General features: G+C 46.2%; 1 protein-coding gene across 12 annotated transcripts in view; it reads left to right on the plus strand.

Moving 5' to 3' along the window:
* The window catches only part of Ucp4A (Uncoupling protein 4A), a 182,848-nt gene that overhangs the window by 135,747 nt on the left and 20,166 nt on the right, over positions 1 to 26,935 (plus strand). For 8 of the 12 annotated variants that reach the window (XM_069319675.1, XM_069319678.1, XM_045728604.2 and 5 more), the window contains 3 exons: positions 2,273 to 2,395; positions 6,271 to 6,468; positions 24,486 to 24,578. In XM_069319675.1, coding sequence (XP_069175776.1) covers positions 2,273 to 2,395; positions 6,271 to 6,468; positions 24,486 to 24,578 — 414 coding nt within the window. Of the gene's footprint in view, positions 1 to 2,272; positions 2,396 to 6,270; positions 6,469 to 10,566; positions 10,660 to 24,485; positions 24,579 to 26,935 lie in introns of all 12 variants that reach the window. The other 4 variants (XM_069319680.1, XM_045728608.2, XM_069319679.1 and 1 more) reach the window with 2 other exon arrangements.

Consider the following 26,935-nt stretch of genomic DNA (forward strand, 5'->3'; position numbering starts at 1 on the left):
CGGGCCGGGGGTGTGTTGTTTTTTGTGTTCAGTGGCGGCCCTCCGCTGTTGTTTGCGTGCCACGGTGTTTTGGTCTGGAGCGCGTTTTGCGTTGATCCGGTTCTGTTCTTCCCGGTTCGCGGGTGATAGTGTCCCGGGTGGTCAGCCGTGTTCTTGCGGCTAAGCTGCCTGTGTTCTTCCCTCATGCCTATGGCGTTCGTGGTTTTGCTGCTCTCGCTGCCGTCTGGGCGACGTGGCCTTGCGGTCTTTCGGGCATGGATTTTTGGTGTTCGTGCAGGGGCCTTGCTGCTCGTTGTTCTCGTGTTGTTCCCGGGACTTTTCGGGGCTGTGGCGCCTTGGGTTGGCGTTTGCTGCCGGTTGTCTCGCCTCCTTGGGGGGTGCGTGGTGTCCGCCTCCCGGTTCTGTCCCTTTGACCTTCCTCTGTGGGTAGTTAGCTCCAGGGAGCCGACGGGGCTCCCCCCAGAAAACCAGCATTGAATAAAATGAAACGCCATTTTCTGGGTGAGACCCGGAGGCTCCCCGGCAACCCTCCCTCCCTCCGGTCGGCAGTTTTTCGCGTGTTTTGACATCCAGCCTCAGAACTGATGGGTGGATAGCCGGCGTGGGAGGTCTGGGGCTCCCCCTTCCCCCTCCCTGGGAGGGGGGAGCTGCGCAGACAGCGGCGCGGTGACGTATGACGTCATACTAGTTTCCTTGTTTTCTGTTGAAGAGTTCTATCCACTAGTTTGGCTTTAGGTAGCAATTTTCACCAGAATAGGGGTTTGTTTTGGAATGCTTACCTTTCTGGATGCTTGACCCGGTCGATGGCAGACATAGAATGCTTCCATCCACACGGGGGTTTCTATAGGCCATTGCTCCCCTTTGCCTCTCTGAGGGGGCCAGGTTCTGGCCATGGTCCCCGGTAGGCCCTAGAACTCCATTCACATGACTGATGCCAAAGTCTGACATTAGCATATCAACCGGTAAAGCTCCGGGGAGCCTCCGGGTCTCACTCAGAAAATGGCGTTTCATTACATTCAACGCTGGTTTTCTGTATGCAAAGTAAACAGATTTAAAGCAGTTATGCAAGGCTTTCTGTGATGCACTTCCTCTGTGTCAAAATGTTTGGTGAGGCTTGTGAGAGAGAGAGAGGTTGTTACCTCACCAGAGCCCCGAGTGTCCGTGCTAGTGAGTAAAGGAGTCAGATTTGGCGTGGGGAAGTCATTTGCCAGCTACCAAGAATTATTTTATAATTTGGTTATTTCCAAACATTTCTCTTAGAAAAGTTGTGTGTTTTGTAACCTCATTTTACCTGTTTTGGATGGTTCACTTCTGTAGCGGGTTGATCTTTGATATTCCATTCACCTGGGCTCAAGGAGAGACTAGTCATGGACCCCACATGTGTGAGGCCGAAGCTTTATCGACTGAGCTATGATAACTACATAGTAGTTATCATAGTAGAGTAGTTGTAGTTTAGTAGTAAATTGATAGCTACAATATAGAATGTAGTTTATTGATAATAACAACATTCTCCTGGTGGATTGGGATAGTCACAGAAGCCTATTATATTGATTGTGACCCCTGAGGTACCAGTGCCATAAACATAGGTGAGCTGTTGACATGTTGCCAACATGTCAACAGTGACATTTCATTACCCTATTTTCTCTTGGCATATGCTTTGCCTCACCTTGAAAATGAGAAATGAAGTAATAAGGATGAGTAAATGATTTAGCACTGACAGGGTAAACACAGTAGGTATGAGAGTCTTAAAACTGATAAAGTGACTGCTGACTTTTGGATAATGAACCAGAAATACTGGGACTCTACTTAAAATCTAAAACTGCTTTTAGATTTATTTGGAATTGGCACATTCCAGTTTTCAGAAATTGAAATAAATGATCTTTCTGTTTAACATGATGTCATTCTCTAATGTCACATTCACATTAGTTTCTCCCAACCAGTTCATTAACTGTATTATTGATTTAAACTCAAAGCCAATGGATGTATGCAAACATTATTGTCTAAATGTACTGTAGGATAAATTATAGCCTGCTACAGTTGATGACAAGGTTGAGTTGTGTGAAACCACATCTTTATCCCTTAATTCATCTCTGTATTACTGTACTTTAATTCCCTTTCACTTACTTTTCATCATATCACTTTTGTTTGATGTTGTATCACAGTCTTTTTCATCTTTTACCAGTTGCTGTTTCCTCCTCATTTTCTACCCCATCCACTTTTATCATTTAAGCATTTTTCCAATAATTAAAACTTGTATTTTATTTTCCTAAAGGCAAGCGATAGTAGGAGGAATCCTGGTAGGAGGCATTGCTCAGTTCCTGGCCTCTCCGGCAGATTTGATCAAAGTGCAAATGCAAATGGAGGGAAGAAGACGCCTTGAAGGAAAGGCCCCACGGTGAGTCAGAGACATTTCCTTGAGTTCCTGATAAAGGGACCAGCAAATGTACAACTAAAGTCACGGTTACTTTATTTGCCTAGCCAAAATCAGTTGGGAAATGCCTTTTGAAGAGGATGGAAGCTATGTGCATTTACCAATATTAAATGATCATTTGTCATAAATAAAGTATAAAGTTAAGCTACTTAATAGCCTGCATAATATGGTGCTGAATAGCCTGTATAGTTTCAGTACCAAAAATGAATCACATTAGATGTGATGCCTCCATAACTGCAGTCATTATGTAGTAACCAAATGTTTTTCTTTTTGAGCCACTGAACTAGAGTGTTTGCATTCTAAAAGTAGTTTTGTAAGAATGAAGCATTTTTTCAGCTTACAGCATATTATTCAACTTGGTTTTACACAACTCCCCCCATGCACTCGAGCTATGTCAATAGGCCGTTCTCCATCTTTGCCCTTACTTCATTACACACAGAAATCACAATTGCATGATGCATCAAATGAACAAATCCACAATGGCCGTGACGAGGATTCGAACCTGCATCCGAGAGCATCCCAGACGCTTCCTTAATCGACTGAGCTACGACATGGTCAAAAGGAGTTGAAATCGAAGTTGTACTGAACTTATTGGATCCTGCAGCCTCTCCGAGGCACAAACCAAGGTTTTACACATCCTCGTCATGGCCCTTGTGGATTTGTTCATTTGATGCATCACACAATTGTGATTTCTGTGTGTAATGAAGTAAGGGCGAAGATGGAGACCGATCTATTGACATAGCTCGAGTGCATGGGGGGAGCTAGGTAAAACCCTGGTTTGTGCTTTGGAGAGACTGCAGGATCCAGTAAGTTCAGTAGAACTTCGGTTTCAACTCCTTTTGACCATGTCGTAGCTCAGTCGATTAAGATCTCTCGAGGTTCGACGATCTGTCTCCATTCAGACTGCTCCCTGGTTGTTCATTGCCTGAACCTCAGGGGTTCGATGCGGTCCTTGGCTCTTTGGGGCTAGTCGCTTCAGGTGACTCGTCTGCAGAGTTCTCAAGGTTTGGCTTTCCTGGGCATTCACATTCAGAGGGTGTCCAACGTCCTGGCAGACGGCCTGTCCCAGTTCATTCCCCTGTCCACGGAATGGACGGTCGACAGCGACTCCTTCAGTTGGTTCTGCCAGACATACAGGCTCCCGGAAGTAGACCTCTTCACGTCGGCGTGGTCGAGCTGTCTCCCGTATTATGTGGCGTCCTTCCCCGACTGCGAGGTAGTCGGGGTCGATGCCTTCAAGCAGGACTGGTCGAGGTGGGGTTACCTGTACCTCTTCCCCACGGTTCCGCTGTTGCTCCAGGTCTTGGCTCACTTGGAGACTTAACAAGGGAGTGGGGTTATTTGTCCTGTTGGCTCCTTGGTGGCCGACCCAGCCTTGGTTTCAGGCACTGCTTGTTCGGTGTCTGAACCCAGGGGTCTTCCTGCAGCTTCACCTCTTTCAGCAGATTGAGCCAGTCCATTATGTAGCTGGACTTCTCTTTAAGTCTTCATCTCTCCATTTTTTTTTTTCTTGGTTATGGTGTCCCCTTCAGTCTGAGTTTTGTTCTTTCAAGTCTTATTTTGGCTTTTCCTGCTTCTAGTCATCTGGTGACAAGTTTCTTGCTCTCCTCCAGTGATGGGTTTTTGCTCCTGCCCTAATGGGTGGTTTGTTTATTTTCTTCTGGCTCCTTCTTTTCTGGTGGAGTCAGAGTCGTTTACTTCTGAAGGAGTCCCCCAATCTTAGTGGTTTGTTGGTTTGGCTCGTGATGTGTCTTGTATTGCGTTCGGTGGGGTTTGCTGTTTCCTTCGTGCCATCGGTTCTTCTTCAGTGGAATCCCTCTGGGTTGTCCCTTTGCCTTGGTTTCCCTGTTCCTGAGTTTGTTTTCTGGTTGTCTGTGGTTTCATTAGTCTCACCGGCTTATGGTCTTTCCTCATGCTCTTGCTGTTCAGTTCTTTGCCAATTCTTGGCTGGCTTTGCAAACATATTCTGGGGGTCTGTCATGCGCTTTGTCTGTATGCAGTATATCTTGAGCCAGTATTTGTGCATGGAGGTTTTGTGGTCAGCCAGGGTCTTCACTGCCAGGAATCTTGTTAATGTCCCTGGTCCTCAGCAGCTATATGTAGCTTTAGGTCGTGTGTCACGGCCATTTTGTGTAATTAATTACCTAAGTGTAGTTACAGGATGAGAGCTACGCTCGTGGTGTCCAATCTTCCCAGCACTCTATCATACAACGCTTTGAAATTATTGACGGTTTTGGCCTCCACCACCTACTCACCTAACTTGTTCCAACCGTCTACCACTCTGATTACAAAAGTGAATTTTCTTATATTTCTTTGGCAGGTTTGTTTCGTTAGTTTAAATCTATGACCCTTTGTTCATGAAGTTCCGGGTCTCAGGAATTCTTCCCTATCAATTTTATCGATTCCTGTTACTATTTTGTATGTAGTGATCGTATCGCCTCTTTTTCTTCTATCTTCAAGTTTTTGCATATTTAATGCCTCTAACCTCTCCTAGTAGCTCTTGTCCTTCAGTTCTGGGAGCCACTTAGTGGCATGTCTTTGCACCTTTTCCAGTTTGTTGATGTGCTTCTTCTTCCAGCTTCTCTGTCTTTTTTTGAAAGATCTCGTCTTAACGACCATACTTTCCCTACCTCATCACTTTGTAATTTTCTAGCATTCCTTAGTACTTCTTCCATCTGTTTGGCATCGTTTAGGGTGATCCTCAAAGGTCGATCTTTCCCTTTTACGTACTTTCCAATCCTCCTGTAGTTGCAGACATTCTCAATGGTAGTAAGACCTTCCACGAGGCCAACAATTTTATCTACTACTTTCTCTTTTTCTACAGCTCTTTCTGACGTAGATGTTATCTTTTTCTTTTCTCCGGAGATTCCCTGACACCCTTCCTCCATGTTGATGCCGTGTTTTATCGTTATAGAACTGAACGGTGGGGGCCTGGGTGACCCGGGCCATCTCCCTCCTCCTCCAAATGTGAGGGTAGATGGGGCAAACTAGCCCCATTTTACGAGAGACTGCTTGATTCACAAAATTTTAGTTATTTGTTTTCATTGTTGAGGAGTTCTTTGTTCTTTTGGCAATGTTTGGGCTTCAGTTTCATTCATATATCCTGCAGTAGTCTGTTTTGATTCGCCTATCTTTCTGGGTGCTTCACTGGTGGTGGCAAAGATGTTAAAGATGTTAAACTTTACATTTAAAGTGGTCTTAGGCCATTGATTCCTTTGCCTCACTAGAGGTGGGGGGGGGGGGGATTTCTTTACATTCAACGCTGGTTTTATAAATTAGGGTTGGTATCTCAGAAAGGTTACTTGATTTAGTTTTGATTGTCATTAACATCTGTGGAGTTTGTAGCAAATATACTATACCCTCCGTATAACACTGGACTCACTACACTTATTGGCCTCTTTAAGTTCATTAGAGATGAGATGCAACAAGAAACACAGGTTTCTAGAGACACCAGAACAGATGAAAATGTGTGTGGTGAGGCAGATAACACCAGAGAGTTTGGGTGGGTGTGAACAAGAAGCATGTGTGCTCCAGCTATATAACTAAAAGTTTTTCTTCTTTAACAAATTATAAATGACTAGATAAATGAAAGATATTGGAACAAATATTCATAATACAAGTATACTTCAATGGAGGGTTGCTGGTACTGATGACTCAAATGAATGTAAAGTTTAGAGTTGAAAGAACCAGGAATTTATTGTATTCCTATACAATAAAGTTGCATTTACAATACATTATTCTATGTTTCCTCCACATAAGCTATCCCTTGACCATTTTATTATCTTATCACTATTTTTGTCTTGTTAAACACACATTTTATTACAAATTAATATTTTCAGTATACATAGTGCAAGTGAGGCATTCGTAAAAATCTACAATGCAGGAGGTCTTCGGGGTTTGTGGAAGGGGTGTATGCCCAACGTGTATCGCTCGGCGTTCGTCAATTTAGGAGACCTTACCACATACGACTCTGTGAAGAGATATTTTGTCAACACCTGGGCCTTGTCTGATAACTACTGGACGCACGCCTTGTCCAGGTAAGACCATTTGTTATTTAATTGCATCATTACTTCGTTTCTTTCTCTCGTTTTATATTTCAATTAGTCATGAAAATTTTAGATTTCCTTTTTCATCTGATGGTACACTAAAATCATTTATTTGGATTTTGAATTTAAAGTCATTTGCCAGAACATGTGCTCCATTCAAGGTGATGGTAAAAAAATTATTTACACATTAAAAAATCCTTCTTTGGTATATTAATTGAAAACATTTGACTCAAAGACAACAAAAATTTTTATTTAACACTAAATATCAAAATATTAATAGGTTTATGAGCTGCAGGGCTTAGTGGATAATATTAAATTTTAACTATTAATTACAGTTATATCTAAGTCTATTACCTATATCATTTAATGAATTTGTTTTTGAGAATAATAGTTTGTATCAAGAATTAAATAATTACTTGATGCATTAGTTGCTAATTATATTAAGTACCTGCATAGTAAAGGTTTTCCAAAAATATTTGTGCAGTTACAGTACAGTACGTACATCAGTGTTTAGTAAAGAGAGATATTTTCTACAAGTTCATCTGATTTCTTCTTACAGGCTGAATATAGTCTACCATATTTATTAACTTCATAGCCACTATTAAATTCAGAATTTGTTGTAGACATGCAGTATACTAGTGCATAAATATGAGTTGTACTAAAATCACCCAAAAACAGATTGCTTGACATTCAAGAATTTAAAATATTCAGCACATCACAACTGTACTGAAAAGACTGGCAGATATTGATTGAATAATTATTTTCATGACCTAAAGAGAGAGAGGGAATACATCCTCTCTTTCACTTGCTTTGAAACCGACTTGGTTAAAATGAGCGGACTCCTTTATGAAGATATATTTTATCCGAGTCTTCTGTATTGTATGAAGCTCTTAAGCTTTTCTGGCTTAAGTAACACATAAGTAAAGATGGAGAACAAAGATGAAATCTTTAATGAGCAGTTTCATTGATGTTGAAATTTATTACATAGGGAATAAAGATATGGATGGATGGATGGATATGTGTATGCATGGATGGATGCATGGATATATGAATGTATTTGTGTATAGATGCATGGATGTATGTGTGTATGGATGGATGTATATACATGTGTGTGTGTATATATGGATATATGTATGGAAGTATGTATGTATATATGGATACATGTATGGAAGTATGTATGTATGTATGTATGGATGTACAGTATGTATATATATGTATGGATGGCTGGATGCATAAATATCCACTAAGAAAATGAAACGAAATTTCCAAACTTTTTCGGGTTTCAACACATTGTCAAAGTAATACCAGGACTGTGCAGTATTTGTCAAAGTAATACCAGGACTGTGCAGTATTTTCTTGATTGTGTGTTGAAACAAAAATGTTCGGAACGTTTTGTTTCATTTTCCTAGTGGATACTTTCACATAACTGAGTCAGGTGTTTTTGTGATTATTCTGCATGTATGTATGTTTGTTTGTTGTACATAATAGGCCAAGTGGCCTAATAAGCCAAATTTTCCTGAAATATTACGTTATTCTCTATTTTCTGCGGAGATCCCCTTTGGCTCCCCGGAGCTAAACCAGGCGGATGTGTATATATTAGACCGAGGCAACAGTCAATTGGAGTTCTAAGCCTAGCGGGGATCAATGCCAGAAGCTGGCCCCCTCAGAGAGGCATGAGAAACAATGGCCTATAGACACCCCCATGTAATTGGAAGCAGTCTATGTCTGCCATCTACCAGGTCAAGCACCCAGAAAGTAGTAGTAATAAACTACTAAGAAAGTAGGTAGTAATCCCAAAACAAATTACAGCTGGTGAAAAATTGCTAACCGAAAGAGCAAGTAGAGTGAACAAATCCACAAGGGACGTGATGAGGGTTCGAACCTATGTCTGAGAGAATCCCAGACACTCCTTAATTGACTGAGCTACAACATGGATAAGAATTGCAACCGGGAAATCAACTTGACCTACCACGGATCCTGCAGTCTCTCCGGGACACAAACCAGGTTTTGTCTCGGAGGCAATTCCCCCATGCACCCGAACCCTGTCAATAAGTTGCTGAACCTCTTCGCCCTTACTTCATTATACACAGAAATCACAATAGCGTGATGCATCAATGAATGCGTGTAATGAAGTAAGGGCAAAGAGATAGAACAGCTTATTGACAGAGCTCAGGTACATGGGGCAATTGTGTTAAAACCTGGAAACGACGGCATCCCTCAGGTGTGTTTCCTGCCTATTTCCAATTCTGAAACGGGACTGTGCAGACCTGAGGTTCATACTGGTCTTGTCCCGTCTGAACCCTTGGGTCTTTTGCCCCTCTTTTCGGATGACTACTCTGTCCAAGGCTCGTTTTTTCTGGAGCCAGGTGCTTGGATGATGTCCCTGGACCTCCAGGATGCGTATCGGTATGTCCCGATTCATCCGGGGTTCAGAGACTGGCTCTGTTTTGTCGTGGGCCTAGCCTTTCTGAGGGCCAGATTCTGACTCATGGTCCCTGGTAGGCAGAAGAACTCCAATTGCTGATGCCACGGTCTAATACATACATATCAGCCCAGTAAGCTCCGGGGAGCCTTCGGGGTTCACCCAGAAAATGGCGTTTCATTACATTCAACATTTTTTTTTTTCAGAGAATGTCATAATAGCATGCCAACCCCACACACATAAAGCTGTCTTCACATAGCCCATCCCATCACATACTATAATTTGAAATGAGTTGGTTGGGTTATGTGTTTTCAGGCATGTTATGGTGCCTTATTCTCTGCAGTGATGGAGAGTTTGAGAAAAACCTTTTGGAGATGGAGAAAGATGGAGAGATTTTTTTACCAAAAAAGGTGCTAGAGTTTGGATGTGGTAGGCTGTAAGAGGTGAATTTACCCTTAGTGTTTTGCAGTTCTGTCTATAAACAAAAAATTATGATTCAATGACATGACAAAATTTAATTGCAATAATATTGGTGTGGCGATCTGAAAAGTTTTTTTTTCCACATCCTTAACAAAAAAATAAGAATTTTAAGAAACATTTGGTGTACAAAATTATTGAATAACCAGTAAAGGTCATAGGGAAATAAAGTATTAATTTCTATTTTTTCCATTCTTATGAAAATATTTAAACCTAGTTTGTTTATGATATTTTCATTTTGCATGCATACATACTGGAAATTTGTATAGGGGTGATTCAGCCTGCCCCTCTTTCCCCCCCCCCCATCCCTCCTATGGAACCTGTTCTTGTGGATGTACTGTAAAGCTCGGTAATCCAAATTCCGATAACCCAAATTTGAGTTCATTGTTTTCGAGTAAATAGTGGGGTAAGTAGGTAAACCATGAAAATGCATGGGTAAATGTAGGAGTAAGTGGGTAAATAGCAGGAGTAATTGGGTTGTGTGAAAAAGTGTCAAAAACTGTGACACTTCTGGTAAGAAATTTGGTTAAATTGAATATTTAGCCAACATGAATGGGAGTAGCCCCCATTCTTTAAAAGTAGAAGTACTGAACTGTCTAAGCTCAGTAATCCAAATCATACTGAGCTTAGGCAGTACTTCTACTTTTAAAGAATGCATTGCCTGCTACTCAGAGTATCATTAAGTTTTTACTCAAGTTCATTCAAAGAGACCTTATTGCCATTACTAAGATTAACCATTTATAAGATTGAATAAATATAAAAATCGTGCCACATTCATTGGAACTGTTGTAGAGTCAGACAGAAGGGTGACTTATTCCTTTTACCATGGTTATGTGCACACTGGTCCCTTCTCATTTTTATTCAATTAAAGTCACTCTATCCCAAGTGACTAACAGTCACACTCCCAACCAAACATTTTCAGACTTTATCTACAGTGTCCTATATGTATCGGTGTTCACATGTATAGTTCTCATGCATCTCGGGAATCTAGTGATCGGGAATCACATTTGCAGTGAAAGGTTAAGCACCAGGGAGCTACTGAGGGCTGTTCAGAAGTGGGTGTTTCATTACGTTTAGCTCTATATTTTTTGGTTGTGCAAATGATTGAGGGAATGGAATTTATTTGTTGTCTTAGTCTAAGTTTTGAATGAGTGAATGTAGAATATGCGGATTGGTTATTGTTGTTACAGTGCGTGCTCAGGCCTGATAGGAGCTACTATGGGCACACCAGTGGATGTAGTGAAGACCAGGGTTATGAACCAGCCAACTGATGATCGGGCCAGGTGGGTGTGCTAGACCACCTCAGCCTCAAGCGAGCCCTATCATTGCATTGTCGACTAGACTGTAGTTTCTTACTTTTTGTAACAAAAACTAGGTGGTAATTTAAGCAGCCGAGTCATTGTATCCTAATTTTTTAAACGGAAGATTTAAGAGTCTTTTAAAATGAGAGACTTCATTATTGTTTTTGAGTGTTAATCACATCACATACAAATTTTTTGTCCCCGAGAAAAGCTAATGGATACATATTTTTAAGTTAAGTTTAGGGTCCTGGTAGTGCAGTCAGGTTTATTCATGACTGACAATCGAGACTTCCGGGTTCGAAACCTGGGCGAGACAGAAATGGATGGGTGCATTGCCTATTACCTAATGTACCTGTTCACCTAGTAGCCATGAAGTACCAAGGAGTTTCGACCTCAGGGAACCTTGATATAAGCCTAACGTGTATAAACATACACTGACTGCCTGTCGACCAACACAAATAATTATGTTGACCAGACCACACACTAGAAATTGAAGGGACGACGACGTTTCGGTCCGTCCTGGACCATTCTCAAGTCGATTGTGAATGGTCCAGGACGGACCGAAACGTCGTCATCCCTTCAATTTCTAGTGTGTGGTCTGGTCAACATACTTCAGCCACGTTATTGTGACTCATCGCCTGCACAAAGAATTATTATTAAGTTAAAATATAAGGCGATACTGTACATCAGTTCTGGTGTACGGCATTCCTTGGAAAGTATTGGCTCGGTGTCAGGCTTTAATATATCAAACTAACACTCAGTATTGTTAACAGTTATTCTCTGCCAACTGTGCTTAATCATCAGAGCATATTTGCAATTTACCAGTAAAGAACAGATATCATTCTCATTGAGGTTTGGAAATAATAGTACCTCATTGAGCTACTAACAAGAGAAATGGAAGGAAAACAACAGAAAGAGAGAAAATGGCAAAAAGACCGCCAAGAAACCTCAAACTGTCGCTGAGAAGAAGGCTGCAGGTAGGACACCTTTAAACCAGCCACCTGTCCACCATACAAATGATGAAAACTACTCGTCAAAAAGTCCAGATACACACTGTGAAAGAGAAGGTCGAACCAGCAATGTATGCCACTCGCTCAACCCTCTGATAGAGGCGGAGCCTAGGAAAGATGCCTAAGGTCAGACACCAAGTAAGCAGCACCTGAAACCAAGGCTGGGCCAGCTACTAAGGACCCAGAAGAATTATTCCAATACTCCAGAAAGACTCCAGCCTTGCCAGAACCCAGAGCAACAACCACACCAGTAAAAAAAAGGTAAATGAATCCCCCATCTTGAACAGTCCAGCCAAAAGATATCTACCAGTCGCTTTTTCCCGACTTTGAGGGCCATACCCCATAAAGAGGCAGATTCCGAGACTATGCCAATACGAAGAGGTCGTTGTCCGGGCTCCAGAACATCTGGCAAAGCCTGAGGAAGGAATTGGCATCAACTGTCCACTCAGTGGAAAGAGGAATGAAGTGAGGGAGACCGTCATTTAGGAAGTTGGACACACCCTGAACGTGAACGGCACAGAGAGACAAACCCTGATAACTCGGCGAAGAGTTACCTGAAGCGACTGGTCCCAAAGAGCCACGCACCAAAGGGTCTGTAGTCTGACCGGACTAGTCAGTCTGGAGTTGAGACAGTGAACCACAGGGGAACAGTCCGAATGGAGCTGGATCACCGAGCCCTGAGGAATCCGAACTCTTTGCAGCTCTGCAATGCCTGCCACATTGAACCCAACGAAATAGTGGAAGCCAACGACTTTGGACAGGTGAGCATTGGTCACAAAGCCCCAACCACAGTGTCTTTGCGAACACTTGGCCGAGGTGTCCGCAAAGACATCAAGCTAGGGAGCAAGAAGGTGCCATGGCACCAAATCCAAAAAAACAAAAGAGGAAACCAGTGATGCAGCAACCAGCATAGGAACACCAGAGGAAGGACCTAGCGATCGCAAGAGCAGTGAAAGAGGCGGCCCCAAAGAAATCAGAACAACCTCCTGAAACCCAATGCTGCTCAACGAGTAAATCAGAAGGGCCACTTGGCAGAGTAAAGGAGAAGAGGACAGCCCACTAGGCCCAAACCCTGCAATGGAAGAGGAGCTGCCCACTGGCACCCGAGGCTGCAGAACACAACCAGAAGTGCTCACGAAAGGTGGGACCAAGCATAAGCTGAAGCATACAAAATCCGCTTGAAACATGTGCCTGTGAGGAGGGTCAGAAAGAGTACCACTCTAGAAAGAACGCAGACAACAGTACAGAAGAAGGAAAAAATCACAGAAATGCTTAAACAGACACGACTATCACAAGTGAGGAAAATAAATTTAAACAAGGAGATCAAAGAAATATGGCAAATGCTGAAGCAATCATACGAGTCTGTGAAAAATGGAATTGGAACAGAAAACTATACAAGAGATAAAGAAAAATTCAAAATATTTTTTCACATTTGCAAAATCATAATAAAAAACTTCTAACAGTATTGGACCTTTAATTACAACTGAAGGTTCATACACAGAGAGACAACAAAGAAATCGGTGAAATTCTAAAAGGCCAGTTTGAGGCAATGTATAGCATCCCAATAAACAACATGAAAGTTGAAGATCCAGACAGTTTCTTTATGAATGACATCCAAACTCCAGATAATATGACTGATATTAACACACTCAAAAGACTTTGAAAGAGAAATTGAGAACATGCCCCGTGCACTCGGCCCTGGTCCTGAATTGTGGAATTCAATACAGTATTCATAAAGAAATGTAAAGTACCAGTAGCACAAGCGCTCAGTGAAATATAGAGAAAGAGCCTGGATACAGGGGAGATACCAGTAGCACTTAAATCAGCAGTTATAACTCCTCTGCACAATGAAGGTAGTAAAGCTTTGGCAAAAAATTATAGACTAGTTGCACTAACATCACACATAACATCTTTGAAAGAGTGATTAGGAATCAAATTTCTAGTTTTATGGAAAATAATAAACTTCACAATCCAGGACAACATGGATTTAGATCAGGAAGATCCTGTCTGTCATAGTTACTCAACCACTATGATAAAATCACAGAAGCCTTAGAAGAAAACCAAAATGCAGATGTTGTATACACAACTGTTGCAAAGGCATTCAACAAATGTGACCATGGAGTTAAAGCCCATAAAATGAGATCAATAGGAATAGTGGGTAAAGTGGGGCATCGGATGTTCAATTTTCTGTTAGACAAAATGCAGAGTGTGATTGTCAATGAAGTAAGAACAAACCCAAATACAGTGAAAAGCTCTGTACCACAGGACACAGTCCTTGCACTTCTGCTATGTCTCATTCTCATCTTGGATATGGACAAAAATACAAGTCACAGTTTTGTGTCATCCTTTGCAGATGATACAAAAATCATGAAAATTGCCACTGTAGAAGATACTGAAAAACTACAGTTAGTCACTAAAAAACCAGCATTGAATGTAATGAAACGCCATTTTCTGGGCGAGTCCCTGAGGCTCCCCGGAGCTATCCCAGGCTGATATGCTAATGTCAGACTTTGGCATTACTCATGTGTATTGAGTTCTTAGGCCTACCGGTGACCACGGCTAGAACCGGGCCCTCTCAGAGAGGCAAGGGGAGCAATGGCCTATAGAAACCCCCCCGTGTGGTTGGAAGCATTTTATGTCTGCCATCGACCGGATCAGGCACCCAGAAAGGTAAGCGCCCCAAAACAAACCCCTGTTCTGGTTAAAATTGCTACCAAAAGCCGAACTAGTGGATAGAACTCCCCAACAGAAAACAAGCAAACTAGTATGACATTACATGTCGCCGCGCCGCTGTCTGCACAGCTCCCTCCTCCCCGGGAGGGGGAAGGGGGACCCCCAGACCCTTCACGCTGGCTACCCACACCTCAGTTCTGAGGCTGGATATCAAAAACACGAAAAAAACACCGACCGGAAGGAGGGAGGGATGCCTGGGAGCCTCCGGGACTCGCCCAGAAAATGGCGTTTCATTACATTCAACGCTGGTTTTCTGGGGGGAGCCCTGTTGGCTCCCAGGAGCTAACTACCCACAGATGGAAAAAGAGGGACTTACCTGGGAGACGGTCATCGCTCACTCCTCAACTCGAAGTCGACACAACTGGCTGCAACCGCCGACCCAAAGCAACACAGGTCCGACGGGGCCTAGGGACATTCACGAGGTAACGAGCAGCCAGGACCCTGTTCGACTGCCAAAAACCCTGCGCCTGAATATCAGACCAAGAGATATTCCCAAAGACGGCAGCAAGAGCCGCGAACTTACGGATGTCATGGGCATGGGGATAGACCGCAGGCTGGCTGGATTTGATAACCCTGCGGACGACCTGGGAGACCCAAACCCACGAACAGAGAATAAAAGAAACCGGATCAACCCAAAGCGCGTCCCCGGACACAGAAGCTGTGGTGCACAAATAACGGCGAAACGCCGCAACCGGACACAAAGCGTGATGCACCCCCGGCCGTACCAACCAAGCATCAACCACCCACGGACCCCTCTGGAACGCAGCAGTCTCATTCTTCGCCAGAAAGGGAGGAGACGGCTGCAAGCGAACAAAACAACCTCCACGACCGAAAGAGCAGAAACCTCTGCGCCGGAGGAGAGCATGAAGCTCCCCGACCCGACCCCCAGAGGCTAATGCCAACAAGAAAAGGGCCTTGGAGAAACAATCCCGGACCGAATGGGCCACAACAAAACAAGAAGAAAGGTAAGCGAGCACTCTGTCCAAAGACCAGTACAGCTCAGGCGGCACATGAGCAGGCCAGTGAAACAAAGCACGAGACAGCTTGCGAAACAGCACAGACATAACATCGATACCGAAGGCAAGCTGAAGCAGCTCCGCCAGTGCCGCACGATACGAGGCGACAGTGTTAGGCATAAGATAACAGTCCTGAAACAACCAAGAGAGAAAGGACAAGACCACCCTAACAGACATTGAACTAACACGACAAAGACGCAAAAAGAAACAGAAGGACTGCCAGGAAACTTCATACTGCCGCCGAGAAGTAGCCCTCAGGTGGGACACCAACAAGGAGGCCACCTGATCACCATAGAGTTGATGATAAACTCGAGTCAAAAAACCCATATGCGAAGACTCGAGGAGAAGATCGAACCAGCCACGTGACGCACTGGCCTGATCTGCTGAAAGAGGCGGAGCCACGGGGAAAACACTCGGGTTCGGACACCGAGCAAGCAGCGCCTGAAACCAAGGCTGGGCCGGCCACCAAGGGGCCAGAAGGACAACTCTCCCCTGGTAACTCTCCAAGCGAATCAGGACCTGGAGCAACAGCTGAACCGGGGAAAAGAGGTACAGGAACCCCCACCTCGACCAGTCCAGCCGAAAGGCATTGACCCCGGCGGCCTCGCGATTGAGGAAGGGTGCCACATAATACATGGGAAGGCGCCTCGACCATGCCGATGCGAAGAGGTTCACCTCGGGGTGCCCGAATGTCTGGCAAAGCCAACGGAAGGAAGCGTCGTCGACTGTCCACTCCGTGGAGAGGGGAACGAAGGGAGACAGGCCGTCGGCCAAGGCATTGGGGACACTCCCTGCACATGAACCGCCAGGAGAGCCAAACCCTGAGAACTCAATAGACGAGTCACCTGAAGCGACCAATCCCAAAGAGACAAGGACCATATCGAACCCCCGCGGTTCAGGCAATGAACCACCGGAAAGCAGTCCGAATGGAGCCGAATTGTTGATCCGCGGGCAACCCGAATCCTACGAAGAGCAAACCACACTGTCACGAACTCCCACACCGTGCTGTGAGCTCGATGGAAGGACGGACCCCATCGCCCCTGGCTGGCCTGGTGAGCTCTGGTCACAAAGCCCCAGCTGAGAGGCGACACATCCATGTTCACATCGAGTGAGGGCTCGGGTAGGCGCCAAGGCACTGAACCCCAAAAACCCTGAAGAGGAAGCCGGCGACGCAGCAGCCGATGCAAGGCCCCCGGGGGTCAAACCCAGCGATCACGAGAGAGGCGGAAGGGGGCGACCCCGAAGGAACCAGAACAGCCGACGAAGTCAAACCCGACCCGGTGGGTAGACTACCATCGCGAAGTTCAGGATCTAGCCCAGCCCCTCAAGCAACCTCCAGGTGACCCAAGGGCCCACCAGAAACAGACGAAGGCAGGACCGCAGCCGCAGGAGAGACTCCGGAGGGAGAGACAAGGAAGCAGTGCGAGAGTCCCAAACAAGACCCAGCTAAGTCCGAACCTGAGAGGGGACCAGACGGGACTTCCTCTAGTTCACCAAGAACCCGATCCCGGCGAGCTGGGAAAGAACCAAATCCCTGGCTAGCAAGCAAGCAAGCCGACCGGCTGGGAGCCCAAACCAGCCAGTCGTCGAGGTAGGCCAACACCCGAACACCTAAGAGACGCAAACGGGCCACCATGACCCGCGTAAGGCGTGTGAACACGCGAGGTGCCAGGTTCAACCCGAACGGGAGACAATGAAAACGTTAACTTAGATGCCCCACAACAAAACCGAGCCAGTCCCGGAACCTCGGATGAATCGGGACATGCCAATAAGTGTCCCGGAGGTCCAGGGACACCATCCAAGCGCCTAGTTCCAAGAGGAGTCGAACCTGAGACAGCGTAGTCACCCGAAAGGCGGGGCAATGAACCCAGGGGTTCAGATGGGACAAGTCCAGAATGAACCGCAGGTCCGCGCAGTCCCGTTTCGGGACCGGAAACAGACGGGAAACCCACCTGAGGGACGACGTCGTTTCAACGATGCCCAAGCGAACCCACTCCGAGACGACCTGACAGAGCGCAAGGAAAGAAACCTGCCCTGCCAGTCCCGACCCCCCCAATGGGGGGGGGGGGTTGCACCCAACGCCACTGCAGGCCAACAGACACAACCCGAAACGCCCACAAATTGTGGGACCAGGCGTGGGCGAACAGCGCAAGCCTCCCCCCATCGCCCTGTCAATGGGACAAACCGCGAAAGGGCCGGCACCCCTTACGAGACCCAGAACACCACACAGAGCGAGCACCACGCTGACCAGACGTGGGCGGATCCAAAGCAGGAACCGAACCCGAACCTGACACCAGTGGCCTACCACGATGAGAGGAACCCCGAGCCCTGGCACGACCCTTCTGGGAAGACCCACCACGGGACCCCCTGGAAAACCAACAAGTCCGACATCGGACGACAAGCCGACGGCGCAGCCTGGATGAACTGTGCCACGGCCGACTCCTCAAACAGAAGAGGACAAAAAGGCGACGACAGCCTAAGAGCCAGAGCCTAAGCAGATTCCACGGAGGAACCCAGCACCACCTGCCGACACGCGAGACGGGAAGCATAAAACAGGGAAGCCGCATCCCACAAAATCTGCGCAAAAAGCTTTATCAAGGCAGCCGACGAACGCGCTGCGAGGACAAGGGTCCGTCCCGGGGTCCGGCGCCTTGTCCTCACATCCTCCACTAGCCAATCTGAGGACAGGTCCAGGAGGGAAAAGAATCGCAAGGCCGAAGCCAAAAGGCCCGGGCCCGCAAGTCCTCCGCCATATGTGCCGCCAAAAGGGAGGAAAACTGCACATGGAGCTGAACAACGCCAACATCACGGGAAAGGGCAGGGGCAAACAAACACTCGTTCAGGTACTCAAGATCGGACCCCAGGAAAACCTGAATCACCGTGGAAGCTTCCCGCCACTCCAGCGTGCGGGAACGACAGAAGGAATGCCAGGAATCCAGAACAAACAAGGGGCAGTCCGCTAGCCAGGAAGACTCCGGAACCTCGTAACGGAGCCAGAAAGGGAACGAAGTCCCAAACCTGAATTTGGACGGATCCATTTCTGAGGCATAATCCGGGTCATGCAGGAGGTACGCTGCAAAGGCCGCTCACACCACACCAGGTTGGATGCGATAAGCTGAAAACCTCCGGAAAGACGAAGCCGACGCACCCGGGGAACATGGAACCGAACCCGGGGAGGGGCCGACACCAAATCCAACTCGTATGCAGAGGGGGGGGGGGAAAGAAAACCCCACACCTTGTGACAACAAGCCCCGCTCAGAGGGAAGAAAAACCCAGGCAGGGTCCAGCGGGGCCCAAGGGCCCCCAAGTCAGCCCCTCCCCAGCCTCGAGATCCTTCACAGCAGGACCCGGGGTCCTCTCCCCAAGCACTGACCCCACAAGACAAGGACGGAGCAGCCGTAGAAGCCGGAAGAAAAGGGGCCCACTGGTCTGACCCAGAAGCTTCGGCCAGGAGACAAGACTCGAATGCCTCCGCCACCCCTCCGGAAGGGGCAATCTCTGAAGCTGCCCGAGTCTCGAGATTAAGTAACCCCTGCTCCAACTCTGAAACCCTCAAACGTTTCGGGGCCAGAAGCAGGGGGGGGGAGGACAAGGAGATGCGGACCGAACCAGGATCGAAGCGACCCCAACCCCCAAGTCCGGGTCTCGGAAAGCAAAGCGGGGCAGCCCTGGGGCATCCGAGTGAGCAACCAACTGAGCGCGTTGCAACAGACGAAACCTAGCTTGCAATGCACGTGCCGCCTGTACCCGAATAGAATCATCAGAGGATTGGGTAAATTGAGTCACAAGCAAGCAGCAACACTCACAAGACTCAGGGTCAAAAGTATCTCCGACCCAACAGGCAGCGTGGCGGAGGCAAAAACAATGAGGGTCACCCCAAGACAAGGGGACCGAGCAACCCTCAAACTCGCACAAAGAGAGCAAGGACCCCGGGGTCACATCCATCGGACCCACGCTCCCCCTAGGGGATTCCCTGGGTCCTGAGCATTTACTTGAAGAGGACTTGTGCTCAGGTAGTCCCAGGCAGGGTGCAGCTAACTGGCGCCCAAAACAACCAAGCAAACCTCACTAGCTGAACCCCAGGCTCACGGGGACCTAGCAGGGGGCACCACCGAGGAGAACCGTGGAAGGGCAAACACCAGTGGAATCATAGGGCAGAACCCCCCACAAGGCAAAAACAAAAACAAAACCCCTCAAGAGGACAGCGAACCCCAAGGAACAGAGCCGGCCGTTATGTCGGGAATACAAAGCTGCGCAGCACCCTCCGCCCCTACCAGTGCAAACTGCCTCTTACTTGCAGGTAACAAGGGTGAACAGAACACCCAAGAGCCCAACAGGCGGCCGAAAACCGAACAGTAGAACGGACCAGCAGAGGCAGGTCCCGAGGAGCCTGTGGAAGGTGGCCCCAAGCCACAAGGGCAGTATTTACAGGGCACCTAGGGAAGGCAGCCCTAGGCGCATGCAGCCAGAGTACTGAAGATAACTCCTGGCTCTCGCACCCACTGAAAACAAACACCACACATGAAGCACAGTGCTGTAGTGACACTGGAGCCAGAGCACACGACCTTTGCCTATAGCATCAGTCTCAAGAACTGAGGTGTGGGTAGCCGGCGTGAAGGATCTGGGGCTCCCTCTTCCCCCTCCCGGGAAGGAGGGAGCTGTGCAGACAGCGGCACGGCGACGTGTGACGTCACACTAGTTTGCTTGTTTTCTGTTGGGGAGTTCTATCCATTAGTTCGGCTTTTGGTAGCAATTTTAACCAGAATAGGGGGTTTGTTTTGGGGCACTTATCTTTCTGTGTGCCTGATCCGGTCGATGGCAGACATAGAATGCTTCCAACCACATGGGGGTTTCTATAGGCCATTGCTTACCTTGCCTCTCTGAGGGGGCCCGGTTCTGGGCCGTAGTCCCTGGTAGGCCTAAGAACTCCATACACATGACTGATGCCAAAGTCTGACATTAGCATATCAGCCTGGGATAGCTCCGGGGAGCCGACGGAACTCCCTCCAGAAAAGTCTTCGATTGAGCAACTGAAAATAACATGATGTTAATGGTGATAAGTTCCAGGTACTTAGATATGGTGGAAACAAGGAACTTAAATGAAACACAAGGTACAGGACACAATCAGACCTACTCGTAGTAGGAAAGCAACATGTAAAAGATCTGAGGATTATGATGTTTGATGACCTGATATTTAGTGAACGTAACCGAGCACTGCTAATACTATTTATTTGCTTAGTACTCACTTCCCACTTCAGAGCAGGAGAGATCGCTGATTTAGAGGGAATACAGAGAACATATACTATCTGGGCTGATATGAATGTACAGTATTAAACTCTGGGCATCAGTCAAGCGAATGAACTTCTTAGGCCTTCCGAGGACCACAAGCCAGAACCTGGCCCCTTCAGAGAGGCACGAAGAGCAATGGCCAATAGAAACCCCCCCATGTGGCTGGAAGCATTCTATGTCTGTTATCAACCAGGTCAAGCACCCAGAAAGGTAGGTGTACCCCAAAACAAACCCTATCTGATTAAAATATTGTTACTGAAACTTGCACTGTTCGACAGAACTCCAGCAAATGAAAAATGAGCAAATAAGCATGAAGTCACAACCGTCACCGTGTCGCTGTCTGTGCAGCTCCCCCGTGTCGGCTATCTACACCCCAGTTTTGTGGCTGATGTGAGACCTGGTGGTCGTGCGACTCTGACTCCACATCTTTTCCAGTACTGTGCCTTGTGGTGTGGTCCTGTCCAAGTGATGGTGTGTGAACCAGGAGTAGTTTCACCTGTACTCGGGCTGCATACACCTAGGGTTACCTTCCCTAGGTGCCCTGTAAGTACTGCCCTTGTGGCTTGGGGTTATCTTCCACAAGTCACTGGGGGAGTGACTGATTGCCCGCCCTTAGGGTCTGCTAGGGTGTTTCATGCACCATTGTTTGTCTTTGAGTAGGAGGTCATTTTGTCACTGGTACTGTGGAGGTACAAGGTTCTGTGCAACTTGTTTGCACCATACAGTGGCCGGCTCTGTTCCGTATGGGTCGATGTGCTCTTGCGGGGTTTTTCTTTTGTTTTTATTTTTCCTGCCTGTTACTCCCTTCCCCTGCTTCCAGCTCTGAAGCATCTGAGTCGGGCCAGGGTTTAGTTGGCAGTGAGACTCGGGCAGTTTCGGGAAATGCCCCATCCAATGTGGCATCAGAGGCATTCGAGCCCATTCCTCCAGCCGGTGCTTCTGTGTGAGGGTGCTCTACTTTCTGTCTTCTCCTCGGTTTGTTGTGGCCCAATCCGTTCAAGATTGTTTTGCGAAGGCTCTTTTTCCTGTTGGCATTGGCCTCTGGGGGTCGGGTTGGGGAGCTTCATGCTCCTCTCCGGTGCAGAGGTTTCTGTTCTTTTAGCCCTGGTGGTAGGTTTGTTCGTTTGCAAACAAACTTGGGTTTCCTTCTTCTCTGGCAAAGAACGAGACTGCTGCTTTCTGGATAGGTCCTTTGGTTGTTGATGCTTGGTCCAGCCGGGGTGCATCATGTGTTGTATCCCGTTGCGACTCTTTGCCGTTACCTGCACACCATGGCCTCAGTGGTCGGGAATGCGCTTTGGATTATGAAGTTTTCCTTCTTCCCTGTTCCAAGGTTCATGTCTCTTAGGTCGTCCGCAGGGTTATTCTGTCCAGCCAGCGTGCGGTCTTTCCTCGTGTCCATGACATTTGTAAGTTGTTGCTTTAGCTGCCCTCTTTGGTAACATGTCTTGGGCTGACATTCGGGCACGGAGTTTTTGGAGGTCAAACAGGGTCTTGGCTGCTTGCTACCTAGTCAGTGTTCCTGGCCCTAGTCGGGCATGTGTTGCATTAGGTCGGCGGTTGCAGCCAGTTGTCTCGACTTTGAGTTGAGGAGCGAGTTGCGACCACCTCCTGGGTAAGTCCCTTTTTGTTTTATCATGAGTTAAGTAGCTCCGGGGAACCGAAGGGGCTTCCCCAAAAAAAACACCATTGAATGTAATGAAACGCCATTTTCTGGGCGAGACCTGGAGGCTTCCCGGCAACCCTCCCTCCCTCCAGTCGACAGTTTTTGCGTGTTTTGATATCCAACCTCAGAACTAGGGGCGTAGATAGCTGGCGCAGGGGGGAGGGGTGGTCTGGGGCTCCCCCTTCCCCTTCCCAGGGAGGGGGGAACTGCGCAGACAGCGGCGCGGTGAGCGGTTGTGATGTCATCTCATTTTTTGTTTGGGAGAGTTCTGTCATACAGTTCAGGTTTCAATAGCAATATTTTAACCAGATTGGGTTTGTTTTGGGGCACCTATCATTTTGGGTGCCTGACCCGGTCGATGGCAGACATAGAATGCCTCCAACCACACGGAGGTTTCTATAGCCCATTGCTCCTCGTGCCTTTCTGAGGGGGGGGTCCAGGTTTTGGCTTGTGGTCCCCGGTATGATATAATGCACTCTTCTGTTGGCCTTAACAATTACTTCAAATTTAAAGCATATTAGGACTGTGGTAAAAATACGCCTCATTTGGTTTGATGCCTTAAGAAATCATTGAGTTCTGTTTTCCAAATAAAATTGTGAAACTGTTTTATTAGAGATGCTCCTTATGTGGCAAGAACACTGCATGTGCTCTGATATCCCAGGCAAGACTGGAGTTGTCCTTGACTTGCAATAACTTTTAAGTGCACTAATATCAGGCAATGATTTCCTTATTAGTTGTGGACTATTTGAGATGTAATCTTGTAGGTATAGCATCTGTAGAAATGTTTGGCTTAACTTGCATTTTCCAACTTGCACAATATGCGTCAACTACAAAACCAAGTGAAGAGAACTTGAATACTTTTGCTAGATTTCATGAGTATTACCAATGCTCTTCAGAATTAAAATAAATTCTTCAAAGTCTTCCATGGAATAATGATAAAAATCTCTTTCCTTCAAGAAAATAAGTGTCTTAGGTTAATGTGGATAATTCCATAATGAAAGAAAGTACAGTTTGTGTTTTGTAGGTATGCAGAACACACACACAATGTTATCCATTATTCCTTAGCTTAAAATATTGAAGAATTTTCACTGCAGATCAATTTGGATAATGTCTTTCCAGTTACTGTTCATTAATTTGTCTTAATTTAAAAGTTATAAAAAAAAAGCACATGAAGACTCTTGCCAATATCTATACTCCACATTGATAGGATGTGATTTATTATAATTCATTTTACTGGGGACATGATGCCTGTGTATATACAATACGTACTTTAGGCATTAATTGAGGTCCCTCCAAGGTCAAATTATTGACAATCCCCCCCCCCTCCCCCAGGATGCTACTCCATAACAGTTGTCTAACTCCTGGTTACCTATTTGCTGTTAGGTGAACATAGGCATTAGGTGAATAGAAACATGCCAACCATTTGTCTCTCCCGGGAATCGAACACAGGATCCTTATTTGTGAGTCATGAAATCAATAAGTTCTCTTCTTTACTTCCATATATATATATGTGTATATTTTAGCAGAGTGCATAATAGAGTTATCACAAGCCAAGCCTGGCCTCAAGTTAGGCTCGGGAAGTAGAACAACTCCTGGAGCCCTCTCCAGTAATGCTCCAGGTATAATAGAGAACATTACTGGTCTGTTTTGGGAGCCTTGTCCCCTATTCTGTTATTGATTTGAGCGAAAGGTCTGAGAGTGCTCCTCGGTGTAGATTATTCTTCAGAGGAGTAACTGGGAGATAAACAAATTTGTTTAACATAAGAGCTTTTGTATCTATTATATTTTTAAGATGTATCCAGGAGGCTTTTCTCATGACACAGAACAGGCCATTGTGATTGTGATTTTATCATTGAGAGAAATGTGATCTGCTTGCTTTTCCCATTCCACCTAGTTTCTCATGCAGTTTTGGACTTGACTTGAATTCCAACAGTGAATGCATCAGGTATGCATATATCTTCACTTTTGGAAAGCCAGTCAACTGTGCTAACTTAACCCTGGTGCATTCCATTGGGAGTCAAATGAGTCGGCATAAAGACAAGGAGCACACACTACAAGCAGGAAGTATATGTATTAGTGTTATTCATCTTACAGCGCATGTTCAGGGCTGGTGTCGGCCGTTATGGGCTGCCCTGCTGACGTAGTAAAGGCCAGAGTTATGAACCAGCCTACTGATAACAAGAGCAGGTAAGTTTAACATAGGAGCATTTAGGTGCTGTTGGCACTAATTTTGTTAGTAAGATTTTGTGTGAAACAGTGATCAATATTCTTAACTTAGCAATTGTTCTTAAATGCTCATTCATGCTTCACACTTACATTCCTAACATAAACTTATTACAAAGATATACATATTTCTACTGTTTTGGTCAAGTAATGGGAGGTTTAGAAAACTTAAAAATCAACTTATATTAGCAAATGATTTTTGGGTAAAGTATTTAAAGTGTTTGATTACTTAGTTTAAATTACTGTATTGTAGAACTACAGATTCTGTATAAAATTAGACAAGGTTTTAACTGTTTTATTAAATTGAGTCTAGTTAATTACTATATTATCCAAAAAACCAGCATTGATTGTAATGAAACACCAGATTTTGGGTGAGCCCCAGAGGCTTCCCAGAGTGATTATCACTGATTAAATGCCATATTACCAAGCATCATCAGTTGCAGAGCTCTTTATGCCTACTTGGAACCATAAGCCAGAACCTGGCCCCCTCAGAGAGGCACAGGGAGCAATGGCCTATGGTCACTTTACGTTTAATGGATATCATCTCTGCCATCACCAGGAAAGGCACCCAGAAAGATAGGCAAATCAAAACAAACCACTGCCTGGTTTAAAAATGAGACCAATGCCCCCAAAAGGGCAAAAGAACTCCCCCTCCACTCCCAACCAAAGAAACAACAAAACTTAATGAAACTAGCCCATGGCTAGTTCCTCCCTCCTCCCCCCCCCCCTTCGCTGGGGGTGGGGGGTTTGTTTTGTCCTTTCTCTCTTGGCTTTTCCTAGATCAGCATCTCATGCTGTGTACTGTACTGTTGCTTCGTATTGTGCGGCGTTGGAGAAGCCACAGCAGCTTGTGTTCGGGTTGTCACTTCTGCTTCGTTCAGTGAGTTTTCTTGTGCATTTTTCACCTCCAGCCTGCTCATGCGCTGCCTAAGCCTTCTTCGTCTTTGGGAATGGGTTATTTTCTTTCTTCTTCGCCTCCATTTAGACTGGTCCCTTCAGTCCGTGTTTGTTTTGGTAGACATTGTTTTGTTGGCATTGACCTCTGGTGGTCATTATGTTTGTTGGCAGCCTGCCCCTTCTTTTCCGGCGCAGAATGAGCTGGCGGGCTTCCAGAGGGATCTGTTGGTTGTGGTTGCTTGGTTGGTTAGGCCAGGAGTGCATCATGTGCTGTGTCCGGAGGTGACTTTATGCTGCTTCCTGAGGGCCACCAATTCTATGTCGGTGGCCACGCTCTGGGTTGCTCATGTTTCCCTAGTTCTCAATTCCAGGGCTCGTGTGTCTCAGGTTGTCTGCGGTGTCTTTAATTAAGTCTAGCCGACTTGTAGACTATCCTTGTGATTATGATGCTCGGTTGTATGCCACTTATTTGGCTGTCATTAGATGGTTTTCGGGCTTGGGGGTTTTGGGGGTCGGTCACAGTCCTGGTCTCTCGTGCTTGTCACTGGGCCCTCTGCTACTTTTTGTTGCTTTGGGGCTTCTGGTGCAAATGACTGTCTTTATCGGGTTGGGCAGGACTGTCTCCTCCTGGGTTCTTCCCTGTTTATCTTTTCTGTGGGTAGTTTTCAGGGCTTTCTAACTTCAGGGAGCCGACGGATCTCCTCACAGAAAAGCAGCGTTAAATGTAATGAGTTTCTGGGTGAGTCCTTTAGGCCCCCTGACATCCTCCCACTGGTTGGCAGTTTTCATCATTCAAAGAACTGTAGGTTGGCAGCCTGACTTACCCAGGCTGGTTCCCTCTCCCCCCTGTGTGGAAAGGGGGGGGGGTGATTTGAGCTAACGAGTTGGGGAATTAGTCGAACAAAATTTTTCTTGTTTGTATGCTTTCTGGGGGAAGTTTTTTGTGTTTGTGAGGACATAGCTTGCAGTTTTCAACCAGACAGTGGTCTGTTTTGATTCATCTATCTTTCTGGGTCCTTCCCTGGTTGTTGGCAAGATGACCTATCTTACATGTAAAGTGTTCATGGGCATTGCTCCCTTCCCTTCTCTGAGTGGGAGTCAGGGTCTGGCTCGTTGTCCCCGGTAGGTTTACAAAGAATTCTATGACTGATGACACTCAAGTAAGGCACTTGATCAGTAAGACAGCTTCAGGGAAGTCTCCGGGGCTCACCCAGAAATTGGCATTTCATTACATTCAACGCTGTTTTTTTAAGGGGGCTATTTTGCACTTCCTGCGATGCCTTCTGGTCTCTTGTGGTGGTGTGCAGATTTGGAACCAGTCCCTCTAACACTTTCCAAGTGTTAATTATTATGCATCTCTCCCACTGGCACTCTAGGGAATACAGATAAAAATGTTTTTAGCAGTCCCAATAATTTAAATGTTT

This window comes from Procambarus clarkii, chromosome 93 (genome assembly GCF_040958095.1).
Source record: "Procambarus clarkii isolate CNS0578487 chromosome 93, FALCON_Pclarkii_2.0, whole genome shotgun sequence".
In the NCBI taxonomy this organism is placed as follows: Eukaryota; Metazoa; Arthropoda; class Malacostraca; order Decapoda; family Cambaridae; genus Procambarus; species Procambarus clarkii.